This window comes from Aythya marila (assembly GCF_965140915.1).
Source record: "Aythya marila genome assembly, chromosome: 1".
Classification (NCBI taxonomy): Eukaryota; Metazoa; Chordata; class Aves; order Anseriformes; family Anatidae; genus Aythya; species Aythya marila.
The window spans coordinates 74,785,715-74,806,811 of record NC_139042.1 but is presented as its reverse complement, the minus strand read 5'-3'; the positions used below and the strand labels follow the sequence as shown (position 1 = coordinate 74,806,811).

At 35.6% G+C, this 21,097-nt stretch overlaps 1 protein-coding gene across 5 annotated transcripts in view; it reads right to left on the bottom strand.

Annotated features, from left to right (window-relative positions):
- STS (steroid sulfatase) overlaps positions 1 to 21,097 on the bottom strand; it is a 110,646-nt gene that overhangs the window by 73,858 nt on the left and 15,691 nt on the right. For 3 of the 5 annotated variants that reach the window (XM_082783372.1, XM_082783371.1, XM_082783373.1), the window contains 4 exons: positions 11,909 to 12,061; positions 8,921 to 9,042; positions 6,237 to 6,359; positions 1,688 to 2,111 (listed from right to left, as the gene is read on the bottom strand). In XM_082783372.1, the coding sequence (XP_082639498.1) occupies positions 1,688 to 2,111; positions 6,237 to 6,359; positions 8,921 to 9,042; positions 11,909 to 12,054 (815 nt within the window). In that variant the 5' untranslated portion in view covers positions 12,055 to 12,061. Of the gene's footprint in view, positions 1 to 1,687; positions 2,112 to 4,434; positions 4,506 to 6,236; positions 6,360 to 8,920; positions 9,043 to 11,908; positions 12,062 to 14,775; positions 14,852 to 21,097 lie in introns of those variants that run through there. The other 2 variants (XM_082783374.1, XM_082783375.1) reach the window with 2 other exon arrangements.

The following is a 21,097-nucleotide window of genomic DNA, read 5'->3' as shown; positions in this document are numbered from 1 at the left end:
ATATTACACTGGTATATTAATCTAATTACTCTTTTCCTGAGGAGCAAGTTTTATGGCCATATACTTTGCATGTGAAGTCACTACAGGGCACAGTTAAGATTGCTTGGATGCCCAAATTGCTTCTCAATACCTTAATATGTTTGGATATTTTTAAATTTAACACGGACTCTAAATTGCCTGGGTTATAATTCTCAATATAATTGCAACTTTCCTGTAATGAAGTTTATTGCATATTACCAATATATGCTATTAACCTTAACTTCAATTTTACATAAATGTTGTCTGGAAAGTACTCTGAGAACTGGGGCCAAGAGCCCAGATAATGTAAAACCTCAACCTCCAGCTCAGTCAACAGAGCTATGCTGACTCAGATTGTATGTTGTTTTGCCAGCTCTAAACACTAAGTTACACAATAGCACCGTATGCATTATGAAAATTAATAAAATTAATAGTTACTTTTATTAGAGTTATTATTTTTATTAGAGTTATTACCAGTGCAATAGTATTCTAGCATTCATTCCCAATCTTGAACTCACCTGTTTTAGGGCTATCATTTTATTTACATTACACTGAAATCATTGAACAACTCAGAGATGTCCAAAACATTATGAATCACTATAGAAACATTATACTCTTATAAAGAAAGGAAGAATTTGCCAACACATGGTTAACGTCTTCAAAAGACATTTTAAATCATCAAATGATTGGTCATTAAGCAAATATCTTCTCAAATATTTCCAAAAGGGTGTGTGCATGTGCTTGTGTGCTTTTGTAGTGAACAAAGTATTTAACTGTTAAGTTAGTTAGAATGTAGATGAGAAGGTGTTTTTATCACCATTGACAAGAGGAAATAATTATGCGTTAGTTTAGTTATAAATACTCATGATAATGTTGATTGTTGGGAAGACTTACTTAAAGAAATTTTATTTAAAAAACATTTTATTTTGTTATCATGAGTAGAGATGGCCAAACCAAATATTTATAATGAGAGAAATGAATGAAAAATTGCAGTAAGAGATCAAGATTTCAGATAAGCATTTTTTCTCGCTAACAGTCGTGACGACTACTGCATGCAGTCATTAAATCTAGAAAAAATAGCCCCTGATTAATTGGTATAAATTTTAATTCAGCAATAATACTATGTGAATGTATTCAAAGTTACTACTAGGTATGTAGTTTTCATCATTTAATGCGTGCACTAAATCAAGGATGAAGAGCAGCTTCTCATTCCAGAAAACTCATAAATTACAACTCCGCATTGCGCTTCCATATAATGAAGTCACACTGCAAAATACTTTTCATATTCTTGTTTATATGAAATTCCAAAGAATTAAAGTCCTTAAAAATGTTAAAAATGTAATGGGTATTTTAAAATATTTTTTTTTCTGAAACATAAACATTAATAGTTTTTAATTTTTATAGAGAAAATAATGACATACCTAACAATAAAACTACAGAGATGGAGACAAAGCAGGAAGTGATTACGTTTTTACCCCATGCATACATACTATTATTGGGAAACAGTCACTTTCACTAAAAAAGATTAACTTCAGTCATTGTTTAAAGAAAAAAGTGATAATATATCATGGCATATTTCTCTTGCACAACACTTCACATAATCTACTTTTTAAGAAGCGCTGTCATTGCAAAATGCCAGCATTAACTCATAACACAGTTAGAAACCTACCTTCCTATAAACTGTACAGCTTCTGTTGTCAATCTCTGAGTAAGATTCTCATAGGATAGTGGCTGCTGGATAATCTGATGGTCCCTCATTAAGAAGCAGTTCAAGTGTCGAAAATGATAAAAGAAAAAAATCAAAACCGCAAGTGAAATAGCTGTTAATAACAGGCAGTAGCCCAGTGCTTGGAAAGGTACTTTGAGGAGGCCAACATAATGCACTACTGCCAAAGAGACCAGGGTGACTCCAAGGATTTGGACTGGGATGACAAGGTATTTCTGAATCCCTTTTAAAAATACGCTGCCTTGGCCAGGTTTGCAGTCTCTAAGATTGGTCACGGTGAGCCCATAAAAGTAATCAAATCCATGACTGAGGGGGTGGTGACAGAAGTCATTACTGCTTTCACAGTTCATCCCAAGATGCCATTTTCCTATAAAGAGAGGAGGACAGGGAGCATTTCTGTAGTTAAATCATCAAACTTACAATGTGCGCTACTCCAAATATGAAACTGTCACTATCTGACTGATACTCTCACCTCCCCAGCCCCAGCATTTATTGTGTGGATCCCTATTTTTTTTATATAACCTTTCTTAATACCTTCATCAAAGACTTTGTTTCATGTCTGCTCTTCTTTTTAGTTAGAAATAGTTTGGCAGATCTCCTGATGGAGACCATTAAATTCTGAGTGGGCTAGCAGGTCACTGAAGAGCAACAGAGCTCTAACACAGCTTTGAAAATGAAGCCTTTGTGCATGTGTAGTTAAGTAGTCATAAGAAAATAGTGTTTTGTAGTGGCTGCTGCTTTCTGAGGAAGAACCAATGTGGAGCTATGAAATATCTTTTCTGAAATTTATCTGGCAAGTCATTCACTTAAAAAAAAAAAAAAAAAAAAAGTAACATAGGAAATAAAACAAGAATAATGAAATTACCAAGACATTTACTATTTAAATGATTGCAAAGTCTCTGAAATTGCATTCTCCCTCACTATATATATATATGCACACTTTCATATATGAAAAAAGTAGTAAGGAGTAAATTGCCAGCAAATACTGCCTCTCACAGCAGTTTGTCTCATTAGGAAATTATTCTAATTCTGCAGTAATGCTGGACACTGACACAAGGAAATAGTGAGTTTGATTCTCATTATAGTGGCATAATCTGTGTTCATGCTGATTAAAATAAGTATTTAGATAATTCATTCTGTGACTCAAGTACAACCCCTTACCATATGCTTATGCATTGATTAGCACAATGGACCTAACTGTTTGGTAGCTGTTATTTAAATTGCAATGCAAAACAGGGAAAAATCAAATTTGGTTATGCTTCTAAATATACCTTATGGTTAAAGCAATGCTCTTTGGTATCAGCAATGAAATGTGTTGAATATTTGACAAAACTTTCAGTGTCACTTTCGATAAAACAGATAATTTATATTGCTGGGCCAAATTTTATCTATTCTTTCTAATTTAAATAACTAAATATGTCCAGTGTTAAGTCAGGGTATGTGATACTAGAAGAATTAAAAAACCCAAACCCAGTAAGCCTTCAACCCTACTTCTAGATATGCTTAGTAGAAAATACGTGAAAGAAATAAAGTACATACAGAAATCTCCCTTTTCCCTTAACCATCCCAGCAAAAACTCTTATGCATTTATAAGAAAAGAGTTTTGATGCAGGCAGTTCTGGGCATCTCCTGGGCCTAAAGAGCAGCACTTCTACCTTTGACAGTGACAAATGAAGGGTCTGCAGTATCAAAGAGGGTGAAGATGAAGGTTAGTTCTGATTTTTTGAATCAGTATACAACGCATGGGCTCAGTAATCATTATTTCTCTTTCACAAATGGCAAAACTAAGGTATGACACGGGAATGACATTTGCTGAAGTTCACTCATCGTCATAAATTTACCTTACTGTCTTTATGAAATAATTGTAAAGCCAGATGTCTAGTGAGTTCAGCATCTAACTATTCTCACAAGGTTGAATGAACGAAATAAATACAGTGGCTTGCAACCATGAATGTACAGAAAGTCTTAAAGATTTTAATTTTTAATTTCCTGCCTTTACTTGTCAAATTCAAAGCACCTATACGTAGAGAAAAAAAAAAAAAAGAGAAACTTAAACAAATAAAATACATTTTCGAGGTCATTTAGTATGATACAAACAATCTTATTTAAACTGGAGCTCAATAAAACTAGACACTACAAGCAAGGACAGAAGAATCTTGCAACAACACTTTAAAGACAGGGGACAATATAGGACTTATTTTTACCAAAATGTTTTTAGCAAGCACAACAAATTCTTCAATATCAAGATGAACTTATTTTTCAGAAAAGATTTGCTCAGAAGCAACTTACGATAAACAAAGGAGAGAGCAGGCTAGCTGGGCCTGGAATGGAAGCACATGTTCAAATTATACTAGCAATTGTGACTGAAGGACACAATTGCCATTTTTAAAAGGCTGATGAGGTAGAGTGTTTTGATACATCATGCACTACTCTGAAAAAGCAAGTGATGATTGGGTCCACAATACATTTGTTTTGCTTCTTTAACTTCATTTATCATCATCTTTGCCATCCGTGTTAGGATGTTTGTTGCTCTCACATCTCTCCTGAAGTCAAGCTGCATAGTTTGGATGTTTCAGACAAGCATAAGACAAATTTCAACAGATTCCACCAAGCTTCTGAGATAAATTTATTCTTCTAATTGTACATTATGAGTACCTTACTTGTTTGAGACCTATGCTTTTTTCACTCACCTTCTGTCACTATTAACATATCTGCAGAGCACAGGCAATGCAATGAAAGACAAATAGACATAACAAGGAAGTCCTTTTCAGCTAAGAAACCTCATCTGGAACTCAGTTATTCAGAATCCAAAATGCTGGGCAGGCTGCAGTAATCCATGTTTTCCCTCTACTTTTCCCTCAGACAGTTGAAAAGAGCAGTCTGAAGACTGAGTCGTATATGCTGATAATCTTTCTTTTTGTACAGTTTTGTGCTCTTCATATAAATGAGAAAATACAAGATGCAAACAAAAATATTTTATGTGCTCAAATAAATGTATTTAAATTAAATACATAGTAGGAGTGATAATATAAAGTATTCACATATACAATATTATTGTAAGATTTTAAGCTGCTCTATTAAAAACAAAACAGCTCAATTAATTCTACTGAATAGATTCAGACAGTTTTATATTTCTCACTACTGTGATAGTATGTCCAAATATTATAACATCTCATTCTGGAGGAAAGGTACAAAACCCAATTTATCAATTAAGTGTTTTAACTTTGAAAATATAGGTGGCTTTTAAATTTCTTTGGATGCTAGACAACACATTGAATAACAATTGTAATTATGTATAGCTGTAGATAAAACAGTATCAATGTATTTATAGCAGTAGTTAAAACAATACCCATCTATTTTCAGTGCAATTTTTGGATTATGAGTAGCTATTTCCCACTAAACATAATAATTTCTTGTTACTATTTAGGATCCTTAACTGGTGAGACAGTAGAAATTCAATGTATCTGCACTTTTTGAGAAAACTTGGTTTTGTTGCAGATCTTCTGAATTTGTCTGCTCCTGCCAGATCTATTGGATGTCACCTTCTGTGTGTCATGGGGGAAAAGCAATGAGGTAAAAAAGTGTATACATAAAATAGATTTATAGCTAAAATGTATTTAGGGATGTATCAAGCAAGGGGAAACATATTCAGAGCAGGAAAAAAAAAATAAAAATAGAAAGGAAAATGCCTTTAGAGAGGGAAAAAATGTCCTTAGAGAGTAGACAGGAGAGAAACTTGGTGAAAAAAAAAAGAAGTGATGGCACAGGTCTGAGGAATAGAAAGGCTTCAAATTATCCTTATGTCAATCCATCACTAAAGCAGGATTTGACAATTAATTGTTTGGGAACTGCTGAGTTAGACTGAACAAAGCAAAGACTCCCTGACCTAGAATAAAACGATGTGATAAGAATGCCAGCAGAGACAGAAAATGGGCTGGTTGGGAATCAGAGTCTGCCTATCTAGTCTTCAAATCTACATATCTTTTCTTTTTGTCATTTACATGTGCTTATCCTTAATTTTAATACTCTTCTTGATTTTTTGGAAGTGTTCATTATACTCTAAGGGTATGGTAATATTACATCTTATGGTTTCATAGCTATCATTCAGGCTACTTGAAGACCTGTTCGTTAAACATCATGGAGATAACTTCTGGAGGTCTAAGTGGCAAGCTGTCATATTGCAGTGACAGTAGTTAAAAAAAGAACATTAACTAGGTCAGCACCCCCAAATGTGTATTACATGTGCATAAGCATTACAGTGCTTATTACAACTGTAAAAATATGTTTTGTTTTGTTTTGTTTTTTTGTCAGTCTTCTTTAATTGAATATGGATCAATAAGAGTTAACTCCATCATGAACATGACAAAATATATATTTTTTTTCTACTGTAGTTCAAATATACATGCAGTAATTATATTTCTGTCAAGGTATTCTGTTTTTCTGTTTTGAATCTGTTGAATGAAAAAAATGCTGTGTATTTATGCAATCTTACCTATTAGAGCTGTTGCATAACCTCTTTGCTTCAGGAGTTTTGAAAATGTTATTTCTTCAGAAGGAAGTCCACCAGAAGAAGCAGAAAATAAGAAGACACCAACTCGTGAAAAGGCAGCCATTCCTAAATATAATGAAAATGAATGAGACAGATGATAGAGTGAAAGTTTTAATTCGTTCTTTCTGCATGCACATTTTTGCTTTAAGTGGTATCACTTAAATGACATATTACTAGCAGTCACTGTGAAATGCAAGTGGGAGATACTATCATCTATTTAGTGAGTAAAGTCTTTCCTGTATTTTCACCAGAAATTGAGAAGTAGAGAAAAAGAAAATACTCTGGGTGTAACTGTGGGGGCAGCCATTGCATAAAGAGCTGCAAGCCTTTCTGTAGGTATTCTAAAGTATAAAATAACTGGAAGAAGTTGAGCTAGCATAACTTATTTTTCTTGTACACAGGAAAGGATTGGAGCTGAGGACTAAGCGAGAGTACTCCCAAATTCGACTCCCAAAACTCCCACTTCCCTCATATGTGTTTTTCTACATGATCTTAAGTTTATTTGAGAGAAGTCAGTTGAAGGAGGGCAGTTTTACAGCTAGGCACATAAATACCATGAGGTCAGAAAAGAGGAAGGGAGTCTGATTCTGGACTCAGCTAGGACACTCAGCTTTCAGCTTTCAGTGTTCCACAAACCAGTGCACAAACACACATGATTAGTCAATACAGTCCTGAGTGCATTAAAGCAGCATCAGGCATCAGCTAGTACAACATCTAAATAAAGCACAGTAATTTCTATACACGGAGAGTCTGAGAAACAGAAACCTGAGCTTATAGGCTATTCTCAGGATGAGGAACTTGAGAATTCAGGTTCATGAAAATTAGATCACTGGGATTCCAGATGAGAGCTGGCTCAGAGTACAGACAGACAGAACACACAGTATCTATGCAAATCTGTGCAGATGTATCTTCAGGAAGTCTGAATTATGCAACTTGGATGATTACAGTGCCAAAGTTACATGATTGATGTAGACAACCAGAATCTTCCCTCAGGTATCCATTGTGGTTAGAAGAAAAAAAGACTTGTTAGACTAGTTTATTAAAGAGATCTCAACCTACCTTTCAAATGCTGACTACATTTTTTTTTTCATCCCAGCCAGCAAAGTCAGTTTTATTGATCAACGGTTCAGGCAGCTTTAGTAAGCTATACATATCTATACTTCATTTCAAGGTGTACTTTTATCTTTCATAACTGTAATCAATATAATTCCTTTAAGTTACAAGAAGCAAAGCACTGAACCATTTTTATTTCTTTTTCACCATTACTTTTCTCTGAGCTTGCATCTCATGAAATACCACATTTTGGAATATTTTTCTGTAGTTTTAGGAGTTTTACATTTCTATCTTCCTTTTCCATACTGTGATTCTAGTACCTTCTACAATTATTCTGTACTAGTTCTTCACTGGTGTTTAAAAACAGTCTGTATTTAGCAATTTCATAATTTAAGACAAAGTTCAATTTTCCACATACATGGAAATGATTAGTATGGCTGAGAACAGATCAGTTAAGAGAAAAAATCAGTTCAAATGCTAATTTTTCATAAGTAATAACAAGGATCATAATGGAAAGTGACCTGTGGCTTTACCTATTGTAAATATTAATAGAAACATAGCTGTAAAAGGTATATAAAATTTTCCTTTGCAGCTGAATGTAATGGAAAATTTAGCAAGTTATATTAGCTGGCACTTTTGCAGAAGCTTGTTACTTGATTTGAATGAACATGAACGTATCAAGTAGGCTCCAGAGTCTTGCTTTGCTTTCATTCCCAGAAGCAAGGACAGGATGTTTTATCACTAATGAACAAGTGATCTGATTAATGTATAATGATCCTTGCTAAAAATGATGTTGAGGGAATGTTAAAGTTGCATGGCTAAGCACTGAGGGGCTCAGTCCCTGCACACAAAAATAAACAGACTGGTTCTATATTGTCTCAAATGGGCTTTGGTTTTAAAAGTAATAGAAGTTACATGTATTCATAGGATACTTAACAATGTGTATGGGAAGATATGGAACAAATGGAACAAAAATACTTAGAAAGAAGAGAGATTTATTTTTGCTTTATTCACAGTTTTAAGAGTTTGTGGAATAGTTTAACAAACTGATTTTCTTTTTTCTCTTTTTTTTTTTTTTTTCTTCTTCTTCCCATAACCAATTAGTCTAAACCAAAAGGTTTCATACAAATAGAAATATTGCAGCAGGAGAATTTAAACTGGTTTCTTCCCTTGTGTCTTGTTAAAATCATCTCTGTAATATTCAACACTCAGCTGCCACCAACACCCTAGGAGAAGCCTAAACACAACTGAACAGGCAAAGAGCTCACAGTCTTTGGACAGTGGATGAAGTCAATGGAATAGGCTGCTCCTTCCATTGAATAACCACAATCCGATTTTCTCCTCTGTATTAAAAAAAGTCTTCTTGATAAAAAGCTATATTGTCGTGCAAAGTCTTCAGAAGTGAAATGATTTCCCGTTATATAAGATTTCAAATGCTGACCAACTTTGCTGAGCTTGATTAGGCACTTAAATGAGTACCTAACCTGGTTAAGACAGAAAAAAGGCCAGGGAAAAAAGCACACTGTTTACTTGAATAAAATATTACATATATAAATAAAATATTCAAATTTTACCTGATCTGATTGGATATCTCCCTGTCAGGAAAGCTGCCCTGCTTGGAGTACACAGTGGGGATGCTGCTATATGCTGAGTAAGTGTCACTCCTTCCTTTGCTAGCCTGTCAATATAAGGGGTTCTAGAAAAAAAAAATAAATAATTGGGAAAAAAAAAAGAGAGAGAGAATACACAGATATGATTATTTGGAAATGGGAATGGTTGAGATCAAGGCATCTGAGGCAAAAACTACCAGGAAAATCATGTTAAGACCATTGTATTCAAATTATCAAAACCATGGTGGTCTTGCAATATCATACCAAATATTTTTACACTGGGTGTCAACATCAAACTGAGACACCATGACATTGTGCCAAAAATCTTTTTCCCCTTTTTCACCTGCTCTTTGTGGTCAGTACTATACTGTGACAGATGGACATGTTGTATTTCAACCCTTCTTAACTCATTCCTTGAACCATGATTGTAACTCTGTTATATGGCCTTTCTGATTCTGCAATAGGGAGGGAGAGGCTGAAAAAAGTTGTGCTTCTTTATTTCATACTTAGTGGCGTTTCTCCCTTTCCCCAGCAAAGTTTTTGGGTATGTGGTGTTATCTGATATTAAGAGAGATTCAGATGGTCGTGACTCGGTACTGGACTCTATATTAATGATGTTTACAGATTAAGTCTGTAATATTAGATCCAGGAGAACATCCAAGTTTCCGTATCTGCAAGGCAGTTTTCCATATCTGCCTTGTCTGTGACCTGGCTCAACATGCAGATCAAAGCTGGTTGCTGCAGGAATAAATCTATGCCCTGAATTCTACAGGAAGAAAACTACAAATGCAGAGTGGCCAGGAGCTGCAGCATGCTCAGGTAGGTCCCTGACCTACTAATGACCATGATCTCAAGGAACACTAGTCCCTTCATCTAGCTTGGATACAGTCAGAAACATTAATTTTCCAACAGAATTTTTGCTATTACTAACAACACATATAGATAGCAAGCAGTATGATGCAATTTCTTCATACTCCAAAGATGTAATTCCGAATCATCACATCAGATAGTTTAGTATGTGAACAATGTTGTATATACTCTTTTCCTTTTTTAAACCTAGAAAATGTAACAAGTTCTTTCTGTTTAGTTTGCCTTACCAGAAGTTTTCACTTCCAACAAACTTCAACAGAAAAAAGAGTATTTAACACATGACAGGATGGTACTTGTAGTCTGAATGTTTTTTTTTTTTTTTTTTTTTATTTTTTAACTTGGTAAAAGCTTAATTTTGAACCACTGAAACACAACAACTAGACAAAACTTGTGCTTTTTAAACAACCATCATACCCAAGTTTGTAGTAAGGATCATACTGGGTGACACTGCTGAATTAATCAAGTATATTAACATTGGGTTTAATTAATTTAAATGACTACAGCACAAAGATAAATTAAGAAAAAAAAAACAGCACTTAATTTCCAATTAGTGAGAAGGTCATTTCAAATCACAAGAGTGCTTCGAAACATGGTTAATTCATATTTGTGCCAAATAATTTTTAAAATAGTTGATTTTATTTTGCTTTTCTGTAATCACATTGGGTTTCCGTATTGGGTTTACATGCCAAGCTTTTGGTAGCAGGGGGGCTGCAGAGGTGTCCTCTGTGAGCAGAGCCCAGCAGCTGTCCCATGTCAGACCAGAGCCAGCTCCAAAAGGGACCTGCTGCTGGCCAGAGCTGAGCCAAGGAGTGACACTGGGTAGGCTTCTGGGAGAGCAGATTTAAGAAAGTGAAAACAAACAAAAAACCTTCTGTGCAGCAGCAGCTGCGAGAGAGGAGTGAGCACATGTGAGATAAACAGTCTTGTAGCCCCCAAGGTCAGTGCAGCAGGAGGGCAGGAGGTGCTCCAGGAAGGCAGCAGCAGTTCCCCTGCGGCCTGTGGAGAGGCCCCTGGTGGCGCAGGCTGTCCCTCTGCAGCCCATGGGTCCCACATGGAGCAGATCTCCACGCTGCAGCCCTCCCATGGGTGGAGGAGCCCCCAGTGGAGCAGGTGGATGTGGCCTGGAGGAGGCTGCGGCCCATGGAGAGCCCCCTCAGGAGCAGGCCCCGGGCTGGAGCTGCAGCCCATGGAGAGGAGCCCACGCAGGAGCAGGGGGAGCTGCCGCCCACCCGTGGGGGACCCATGCTGGAGCAGTTTGCTCCTGGGGGATGGACCCTGTGGTATGGATCCATGTGGGAGCAATTCTTGAAGAGCTGCTGCCTGTGGGCAGCCCCCGCAGGCTCAGTTGGGGAAGGACGGCATCCTGTGGGAGGGACGCCACGTGGAGCAGGGAGTGACCGTGAAGGAGCGGTGGAGATGCAGTGTCAGGGACTGGCTGCAGCCCCCATTTCCTTTTGCACTGCACTTCTTGGGGGGAGGACATAGAATAAGGTGGATGGGGGGTAGGTGTTTTGCTTTTAGTTTCTCACTGCTCTAGTTTGCTAGTGATAGGCAATAAATTAAATAATAAATTAATAATAAATATTAATCTCTTTTGTGCTGAGTCTGTTTTGCCCATGGTGGTAATTGTTAAGTGATCTCCCTGTCCTTATCTTAATTCATGAGCCTTTTTTCACGTTTTCTTCCCTTGTCCTTTTGTGGAGTGGGAGTAAGAAAGCAATGTGGTGGAGCTTAACAAACCATCAGCATGAAACCACCACAGTTGCTCGCTAAATTCTGTTTATGATGCAACTTTTCAGCAAAGTGAATGCATCAGCTAAGTCTTTTTGCTTTATTAAAAAAAAAGAAAGAAAGGAAAAAGAGAGAGAACAAAGGTTGAATATTCTATTCTGTGGAAAGGTTATTAACTTTCAAAATTTATAAATTACCTATTACAATCTCAGTTTTTTAATCTCAGTTTTTTCTTTTTTCTTTTTTTTTTTTTTCCTTTTTTTTTTTTGTTGTTTTTTAATCTTTTAATTTACAAATACATAGAAAGAATTAAATATAAAGGTATGACTCCCCTCAGACATATCATCATACCTTAAGGTTCTGTTCCCATAACATCCCAGGTCTCCAATACCGAGATCATCTGCCATCAGCAAAACGACATTGGGATTTGAAATACTGTAGGTATGGACACTATTTATGGCATACTGGCAAACTGTTAGAAATAAAAGGAGTCTCATCTTCTTCCTGGTGTATAAGAACAGGAGGAAAACATAACATATATAGAACTTTTCTTTTTAAAATTAGACTGTTGATCTAATGCAGTCCTATTATTGCCATGGATTCAATAGGGAAAAAAATAATTAGATTCTCTATTTTTATTTGGCTTCTTTTTCTTAAGAGATATTTAACATTATTTTCTCTCTCATATTTTTTAAAATTAAAAATGCATCTTTTAAAATACAGCTCATCACTCCTTCTAAATCTTTACAAAGATTAAGCTTTTAAATAAATAAATAATAAAGAAAGAAAGAAGTAATTACAAAATCAGTGATAGTACTTTTGTGTATACAGATGCACTACACAGCAATAAATCACAGCAAATAAGTTTGTGTTTTTTTTTTTTTTTTTTTTTTTTTAAGTTATAAATGTGATTTGAGTAACACAGAAACTGAAGTCATTTAGAAAATTTGGAAGGTTCACTGCAGAAAAAAAAGTTCATCAATTTTACTACTGAAGTAAGTGACTGAATTTTTCTTCAACAACAGGAAAAAATTCAGCTCCAGTTTCTTGACAGAAAGAAGTATTATAGCAGAGGGGATAAAGAGATGCACTACCAAATTACTGAAAGGAATGTTTCAGAAAAAAAATATTCATAAACATCAGGGCCTATAGTAAAATTATGAAAAAATATTTGATATCATATGCCATTGTTCTACAAACAAAGCTCATGCTTTATCCAACTTCAAACAGGAAGAGTACTGTGCTACATACAATTGTATTCTTTTATGATAAGAGCACAGTTTATTTGCAGATGTACGTGCTATGAATACTACTTTGCCTAAATAGGGACTTGTCAAATCTCTGCTTTAAACTGCATTAACTGTACCCTGGCTGAACTTGAGTGCCTCAGGCTCTGATGGACTATGTCAGGCATAACCATTAAAAGAGAACTGAGACTCTCTTTTACCCCTAGTAATACTGCTATCTTTTCTGGATTCAGGCAGCCTTTTTCAAACACAAATGAGGCACGAGTCCCACCTGCACACTGGATTATGCTGGGACAGAATTGAAAGAGGAGGAAACCTTCCAGGTTCTGTTGGGGTAGAAATTTGAAAGTGAGAGTGAAAAAATGAACTAGAAACAAGAATTTCCAGAGAGAATGGGGACAGCAGGTCAGGGAGGAAGAAGTTGTAAATCAGTGAGTTATGGCAGATAAAAGTAACTGGAGAGAAGATAAAGAAGCCACAACTGGAAGAGCCTGTACAAAGAAACTAGACATCAAGGGAATCAGATTTATAAATCAGTGAGGTGTGGTGGGTAAAAGTATCCATAAAGACAAAGTAGTCAGAACTGGTAGAGCTTGCTCTGACTTGAATAAAAAGCAAGGAAGGAAACTTGAGACCCAGCTGGAATGAGAATTATGGTTTGAAATAAGGAAATGTCAGAAGGTTTAAGAAGCTGAAAGAAATATTACGACAATGGATAGACAAACTGAGGAAAAGAGGTGTGAGAAGTAGGAATATGTGGGATGAAAAGGCTGAGAAGCTATGATTAAAGAAGAAGAAAGGAACTTGTTGGAAAGAGACTCCACAGATAAGACTTGGGACTGACAAAAATGAGAAGAGATCAAGATACAGGGGATGAACTAGACTTCAGGTTCCCAATATTGCCCTTCTGTGAGATAGCAGAGGTGCAAATATGATTTAAACTCTTTTAGTGCCCATTCACATACAGGTAGAACACTAATAAGTATATTAGCTATTTCTAACTGCTTACTGTACACTTTAAAACCCATTGACCTCACTTTGATGCCAGTGCTTGGGGTTTAGACTTAGCTGACCACACCTAAAGATCCTTGCAGCAGCTGAACTTTACATGGTTCATTTCATGGACACAATTTATGTTCTTTCAGACATGGAAAATACACACACAGACTTTAAAACACTAAACACGGTTCTGCTTGGCTGGATGCATCTAACCAACCCTTCCTCAAGTTACAATACTAAGGAAAAGGCGTAGCACCTTTCACAGTGCACTTTTAACCTGTGCAGTAGGTTTACCTTTCTTCCCTGAAAGGATAAACAAATGTGACTTGCTTCCCACGTGCTGTAAGTTAACACCTAACACACTGATCACAGGGACAACCTAAGTAAGAATATTACGTTCCTGCTGTTCAGACTGCTAGGGACATTGGAAAGGGTAATGTGTATATTGGTGACACTTTATACATAGTCTCATGGACATTCATGGGACCTGCACATTTACTTCACAGAATTACTAAGTGCCCTCAGTACTGCAGTAGGCTTCACATTGTCTGAATAAAACCTAGAAATATACACTCCTGCCACTAATAAAACCATCATTTTACAGGCATCAAGCTAGATGGTTTTGTAAGTATTACAAATAGTAATTCCAAAGTTTAATTCAGCCGATATAAAGAAAACATCCTGTGTTTTAATCGGAAGGTACAGAGCTATGGAGAGTGGTATTTTTGAGTATGTAAGGGGTCTTTAGTCACCAATGAACATAAAAAAATAATTTTTATCTAACAGAGCAGAGTTACTGTTAGAAGCCAGAGTAGCAGCTGTATTTTATTTTCCAGAATTAAATAGTGAAATATTTTAGAACTGAACTAACTACTGTTTACCTGAATTTTACAGAGATCTCAAATCTGGGGTAGAAACTAAAATCAGTTGAATAATAGTTTATTCACTGAAATACATAAGAAAATTAATCACCTTTAAGGTCAAACTTTAATATCTCCTGCTGTGTATTTTATATAGCCTCTTTATAGAATATTTTAGAATAGAAAATTTATCCTGAAGGAGTATCTGTAGAGGCTCTCACACTTTGGATTGTTTGCTTCCACCTGATAGTGAAGTGAAATCAACAAGGAAACAGAAAAAAAATAAATCCAAACAACTCTGATTTCTATGATGTAGTCTCTCCACAGCAAACTTGCATGCATCTTGAAGGGATGTGCATGAGAAGCAAGAAAAATAGGATGTATGAAATTGAGTGGAACAGACCACAGAAAAGAAATACGGAGCACAGATATGATAAGAATGGAGCTCTGAGAATGCAGAGGTACATCTGTGTCACACAGCAGTGAAAAGTAAGCCAAACACAGAGAGAATGATTACACCAAATCAGATGAAGCTTTCATCTAGCCTTGTATTTGTTCTCCAACATCTGCCAATACAAATGTTTACAGAAAGAACACAAGAAACTTGGCAAGTATATTCTTCTAGTAATGTAGCCTACTACCTTTTGGAAGTCAGTATTTAGAATAGTCTCCTGTCCAAAACAGGGATTCAGCAGGCCTCTGTGGAAGTTTTTTCCTTCATGAATTTATTTTAATACATTTAGAACTAATTAGCATTTCTTGCATTTTTTTTTCCTTTTCATTGAACCAATTTGCTTTTTTGACTTCCACAACATTCTTCATATGTTGCTTCATTAGGCTTCAGCTTCGAAGGCTTTATATTCTAGATTCATGTGTCAACATTATTCCTTAATTGTGTATAGGACACATAAGTGCAATTTTGAATCTCTGCTTCATTTCCTCAGGGTATAATAGGACTAATAGTACCTCCCGTCTTACCAAGGTGGCTGCTAAATTGTGTAGATTTATAAAGGTGCTTTATTTCCTATAATGAAAGTCATATAAGAATTTGGATTTCACACATGCTGTTTCAATCTACAGTAATTTAAATACTGCATGTAAACATCCATACGTGCATACACATGTGTATATACAGTGTATACACATATCCTACTTTTTCTACAAATCTTCAAACTTCATTATTGGGATTCTAATACATATTTTTTATTTTTTTATATTTTTTTTAAATAATAAACATTTAAGAACCAATGGACAAAAACAAATAATAGATATTATCCATTATTTATTGATATTTCATATGGATTTATTGAAAACATCTTTCAAGTTCCAGTTTTCTTAAAAAAAAAATAATGTTGGCATATCATAGAGAAACTGAAGACTTGTCTTTTTTTTCAAGATAATTGGCTGAAGATATGGCTCACTGTTTCATCCTTATCCTGCATCTCTTACAAGAACGATTATATGAAAATCTTTCAAACTCCTCTTCCCAACCAAATCATCCCAGCATTTTTATGTAGCCTGATTAAGCGATTTATCTCTAAAGTACTCTTTCAATATCACAGAACCCTTTGAGAAAATGCTTAATTTATTTTATCCTTGAAGGTATAGTATTTTCTGATGAAATAAGCAAGATTTAAAGATATTCACTTCATTAAAAACTGCTGTGCTATCTTTAAGCAGTATGCAAAAAAAAAGATTTTACCTTACTTAACTGAATGCCAGAGCTCCAAAAATTTCCCTAAGTGTCACAACAACTACACTGTAAGCAAATTAGAAGATGACCCTGCCTCTAAAATTCTGAAAGAGAACTCTAAAATTCTGCAAAGAGAAAATTCCTCAGCTTCAAGATAAACAAAATATATTTTTTTTTAATTTTAACAAATAATAGTATTATATACTATTAATAACTTCCTGTTATTACTTTAAGATTCATTCAAATGCCTCAGTTAATTCCTCTCTTACAAGCCAGCCATAATCTGTTGCATCTTTTATGTTGTAAGACATTGACAAGAAAAGTAAAACTATACCCTTTTGGCCTGTCCTGATGTAAATTAATTTAGACAAACACTACTTTGCATTTGCAACAGACTAAGACCATGCAAAAAGTCAGTTATGACATCCTATTAACTCAGTCTCAGATATTATTGTTTTTGTTGTTGTTGTTGTTTTTTTGCACATAATGTACAGAAATGAAAATTCGTTAAGTTAGTAAAAGCTGTCTCACTGTAAAACAGAAATTTCACCTCATATGAACTTGGAAAAACATAAGAATAAACAAATATATTTCTCGTTCAAGTATGACTATTAATTGGGTCTGAATCAAATCTAGACAAAGCCACAAAGCCTTAATCAGATCTAAGCTTAGGTATCTTTTAAAAATGATCTCTCAAGGATTTAGTAGTTTAATTTCAACTAAATTACAGAACTTAACGTCAGTATCAGTAAACATTATTTCTGTAAATTGTAAATTGTTACCTGAATGGAAGATAAAATTATTTTATTTGTACAATTCGTTTGTACAATTATTTTATTTGTAATTTAATAAAAAGCTCAGACTATATAATTGAGATATGCACATTAGAGCATATACTCTTTACCATGATTAATGTTTAACAACATTCCTTTTGTTAGCCAAATAATCATTAGAAATTTATTTTTAACTCTGGGCTCTGGTCAACAGTATAATAAAGGAGAATCATATGACCACACAGGTAGTCATCCTACTTGTCAGTTATCCACCATCCTGAGAGATACTTTTTTTTTAAAAGGTTAATCATGAATAACTACTAATGACAGTATCATGCCATTTCCCAGATACAAGTGTTTTAAAAAACTAAGATAAATCTTTCTGGCTCAGTAATTGAACATTATTAAGATGTGTGAGCATGTATGAAAGAAAGATCTCTGTTCTGTTTTTGCAGTTCACCACTTCAAAATGATTTTAGGTCAATGTTTCTCAGCATGTGTTTCATGTTTAGCTTAAATATATAATACAATACCATTAGGTTTTGATGGAACAGAAAGGTAAGAAGACGAGAGCTTCCTTTTTGAAATCCATATCAGCGTCAACATATATTACATGATAATGACAAAATGTGCAAAGCTGTTGACATACACTATTATTAAAATCTATTTTTATGTGTATGCCTATTAGAATAAGGACTTTATAATGCTACATTAACCAGTGTAATATGACACTTGCTTAGATACTTCAAGGGCTTAGCTAAAACCCATTTGTGTTATCTAGCTTAATGAATAGTTTTGAAAGCTGTTGAATCAGGTTTTTAGTATATACCAGAGATAGATGATATGTGAAATGGCTGTTTCAATACTGCCTTTTACAGGAGTGCTAAATGGACATGAGAGAGGAGAACATGTGACAAAAACTTTATACTTTTTTTTTCCCCAATAAGCGAGCAGATAAAGATTGTACAGTTCTATAACATTGTGAGGTTCACAAGTGGAATTAATGGAAGAATTTGCTTACGTCCATTTGAATTGGACTAACATAAAAACCATAAGTATCACCTCATTGATTGGTTAGTCTCTTCATTTTCACCTAAGCAGAGCCAAATTGGTCAAATTTCATTCACATTCATAGTACAGAAATGTTTTATAAGGACAAAAATTAACACATATAATACTGAACTAAGACAGTAAAATCCACCAATTCACTGCCTTTACATGGACAGTGCACAGATCTGAAGGTTGATATGTAAGTCACGATGCAACTATAAGTTAAATGGCCAACCCCTTCCTGAGTTACTCACTGGCATCCTCTGGAGTCTGTCAAGATCAAAGCTTTGGATTTTATAACATAATATTATTGCATTTCCCTCTATCTACAACCACTTTTCTAGTCAAAATGGTTTACTACAGAAATTGCTGTGAAATGGCCAGTTAATTTTTCTTTGCTACATAAAGTTAGCAAGTAGCACATCGATAAAATGATCCAGTATGCTATACTGTTTCCAAAAAGGTGTTTTATTTAAAGAAAAGAGAATCTGTATTTGCATAAATTTGTTCTTAAGTATAAGATTTTTATTTTTAAAACAGCTCTATTGTTATTTATGCTTGCATTATGACAGTACTCAAGGAGTCTTAACACAGCTTATTGTACCAGATATAAAAATTGAAAAAAGACAGCATTCAGGCAATGTAATTCTACCTATGTGGAAGTTGAATGTCTAGATGGTGCATGCCAACTACGCACTTACGGTGCAAACCAATCCATCTGAATTTATTCATCTTAAAGTTATGCATTTAGTCTGAGTTAATTATCTAGGCTTCCTCTCTAATTAATAGGAAGAGACAGGCACCTTAAGAGGATGATTCAACTCTTCTTAAGATTGGTATAATGAAATGTTGAAAGTGATGTTCATGATCTTTTTCCTCAAAGTAGAAAAAGAGTCTGAACACCTAATTTAGACTAAATCTATATGAAAGGAACAAAGTTACATGAAATTAATCTCACCTTGATAGTGGGTTGCCTGCGTGCACTCACTGTAAAATACAAGGGGAAGAACAAAACTATCAAAAAACACCTTTGTGTAATAAACAACCAATATACTCTTCCATTAATATAATGTGCTCTACCAACCTTACTGGCATAACAGCTTCTTACTCTGTGTAATACCACTGAAATATGAGAACTAGGGACAATTCTTTGTGAGTTTTAGCTGCAAATTTTTTCTCCAAGGGAGGCATATAACTAGTTTTCCTTTGCAGATTGTATAGTAATCTGATGAATATTCTTAAATACCCTATTTTTTCATTACTCTCAATTAAAAATAAGTAAATAAAATTGATATGAGTGATTACATCCAACAGCAAGGATTATTTTATAGAAATACTGGAAATTTATTCTCTGAATAAAGTCAGCTATAGCTGGCCCTGTATTTAAGTTACAATCATGAGTATGATCAGACAAATAAACTGTATCTCTGACAGACTTCTGACAGAACAGAAATTACATTCCCTGCTGATCCAGATGATATTTCAAGGAAGATGTTGTCAGATGACCAACCAAATGACTGTGAGTGTTACCTGATTGTGGTTCACAGCCTCCTCCCTGCTGCCTTCTTGCCTTTATGCTACACATGGGAAAACCACAGCAGCCTGTGACCAGCCAGCCACTGCTAGAGCTGATTACCTTCTTTCACAAGGTCCTTGCCACAGAAGAATAAAACACCTTAGCTCCTGATGTATGACAAGAACAAGTGTGTGATTGTGCATGGGCACTATCCAGCGATTCATGTGGAAAGGATACCTTTTAGTCATGTCACTGGGATACAACTACCGCATGCCCAAGTATCACACATATCCCTCTACCCCCCATCACACTATGGGGGATGTGCTCATTCTGGACATTGTGGTGCACATGCCTGTTGTGTCATGTCAGGTGTAGGAGGAAGGAAAACAGCAGTGCACCTGTCATATGATATATAGATATAGATATGTTGATCATTTGATGGTGAAAGGCATACTGTAATCAACCCTTGCATTTCTCCACTGTTCAATCCATCCCACTGCAAACTCTTAGCACTACTGTATTAAAAGATATCTAAAGTAATCAAGAAGAAATGGTTGTGTTTAGGTGGCCATGTTTTGGTGGGGTGGAGGGGCTGTAGGGTGGCCTCTGTGAAAAGTGAAGAAGGGCTGCCCCAGCTCCAGCCAGCCCTGAAACGTGGTCCTCACTGCAGAGCGTAGCTGAGCCCATCAGCCATTCTGGTGGTGCCCTCTGGGAAACATATTTAAGGACAAAAAACACTGAAGGGGAGCAAACAGGGAGAGAATGGGGAGAGGACAGAAAGGGAGGAGGAGGAGGGAACAACACAGTCAGAGCAATAGGAGATGCTCTGTTATGCCTGGGCAGGTACAGGCCCAAAGGGTCCACAGCCCATGGAGAACCCACATGAGATCTTAGGAAAAGAGTGAGAAACATGGAGTCGCAGAAAGAAACTGCTATGCACCAGTGTCATCCTCCTGCACCACCCATTGCTTCTCTGAAGGAACTGGGTGCAACCTGCAACAAGGGAAGAGGAGAGGTGTCTGGAGCGAAGCAGATTAGAAAACGGGAGGAGAAGAATCTGAAGTGAGGATGAGACAGGGAAAGTGGAAGGAAAGTATTTTCCCGAAGTGTTTAAATATTTTTTCTTCTTTTTTGTTTCCCAGTACTCCAATGGGTAATTAAATATTTGTGCTACCTGTAATCCATGAGATTTCTCGTTCCTGTTCCTATTTTCTTCTCCAGCCCCACTGGGAGGACAAGAAATGAATGAGCAGCTGAGTGGGTTACAATGAAAAGGGATAAATAGATCCAATGGCAAATTGTTGTTTAACTAAAGTTTTCTTTCCTATGATTCAATCCATTCAGATTACAAAAGCAAGCCTTTTACCAGAGATAGAAATGGCAAAGCTTTTTAAGTAAAAAA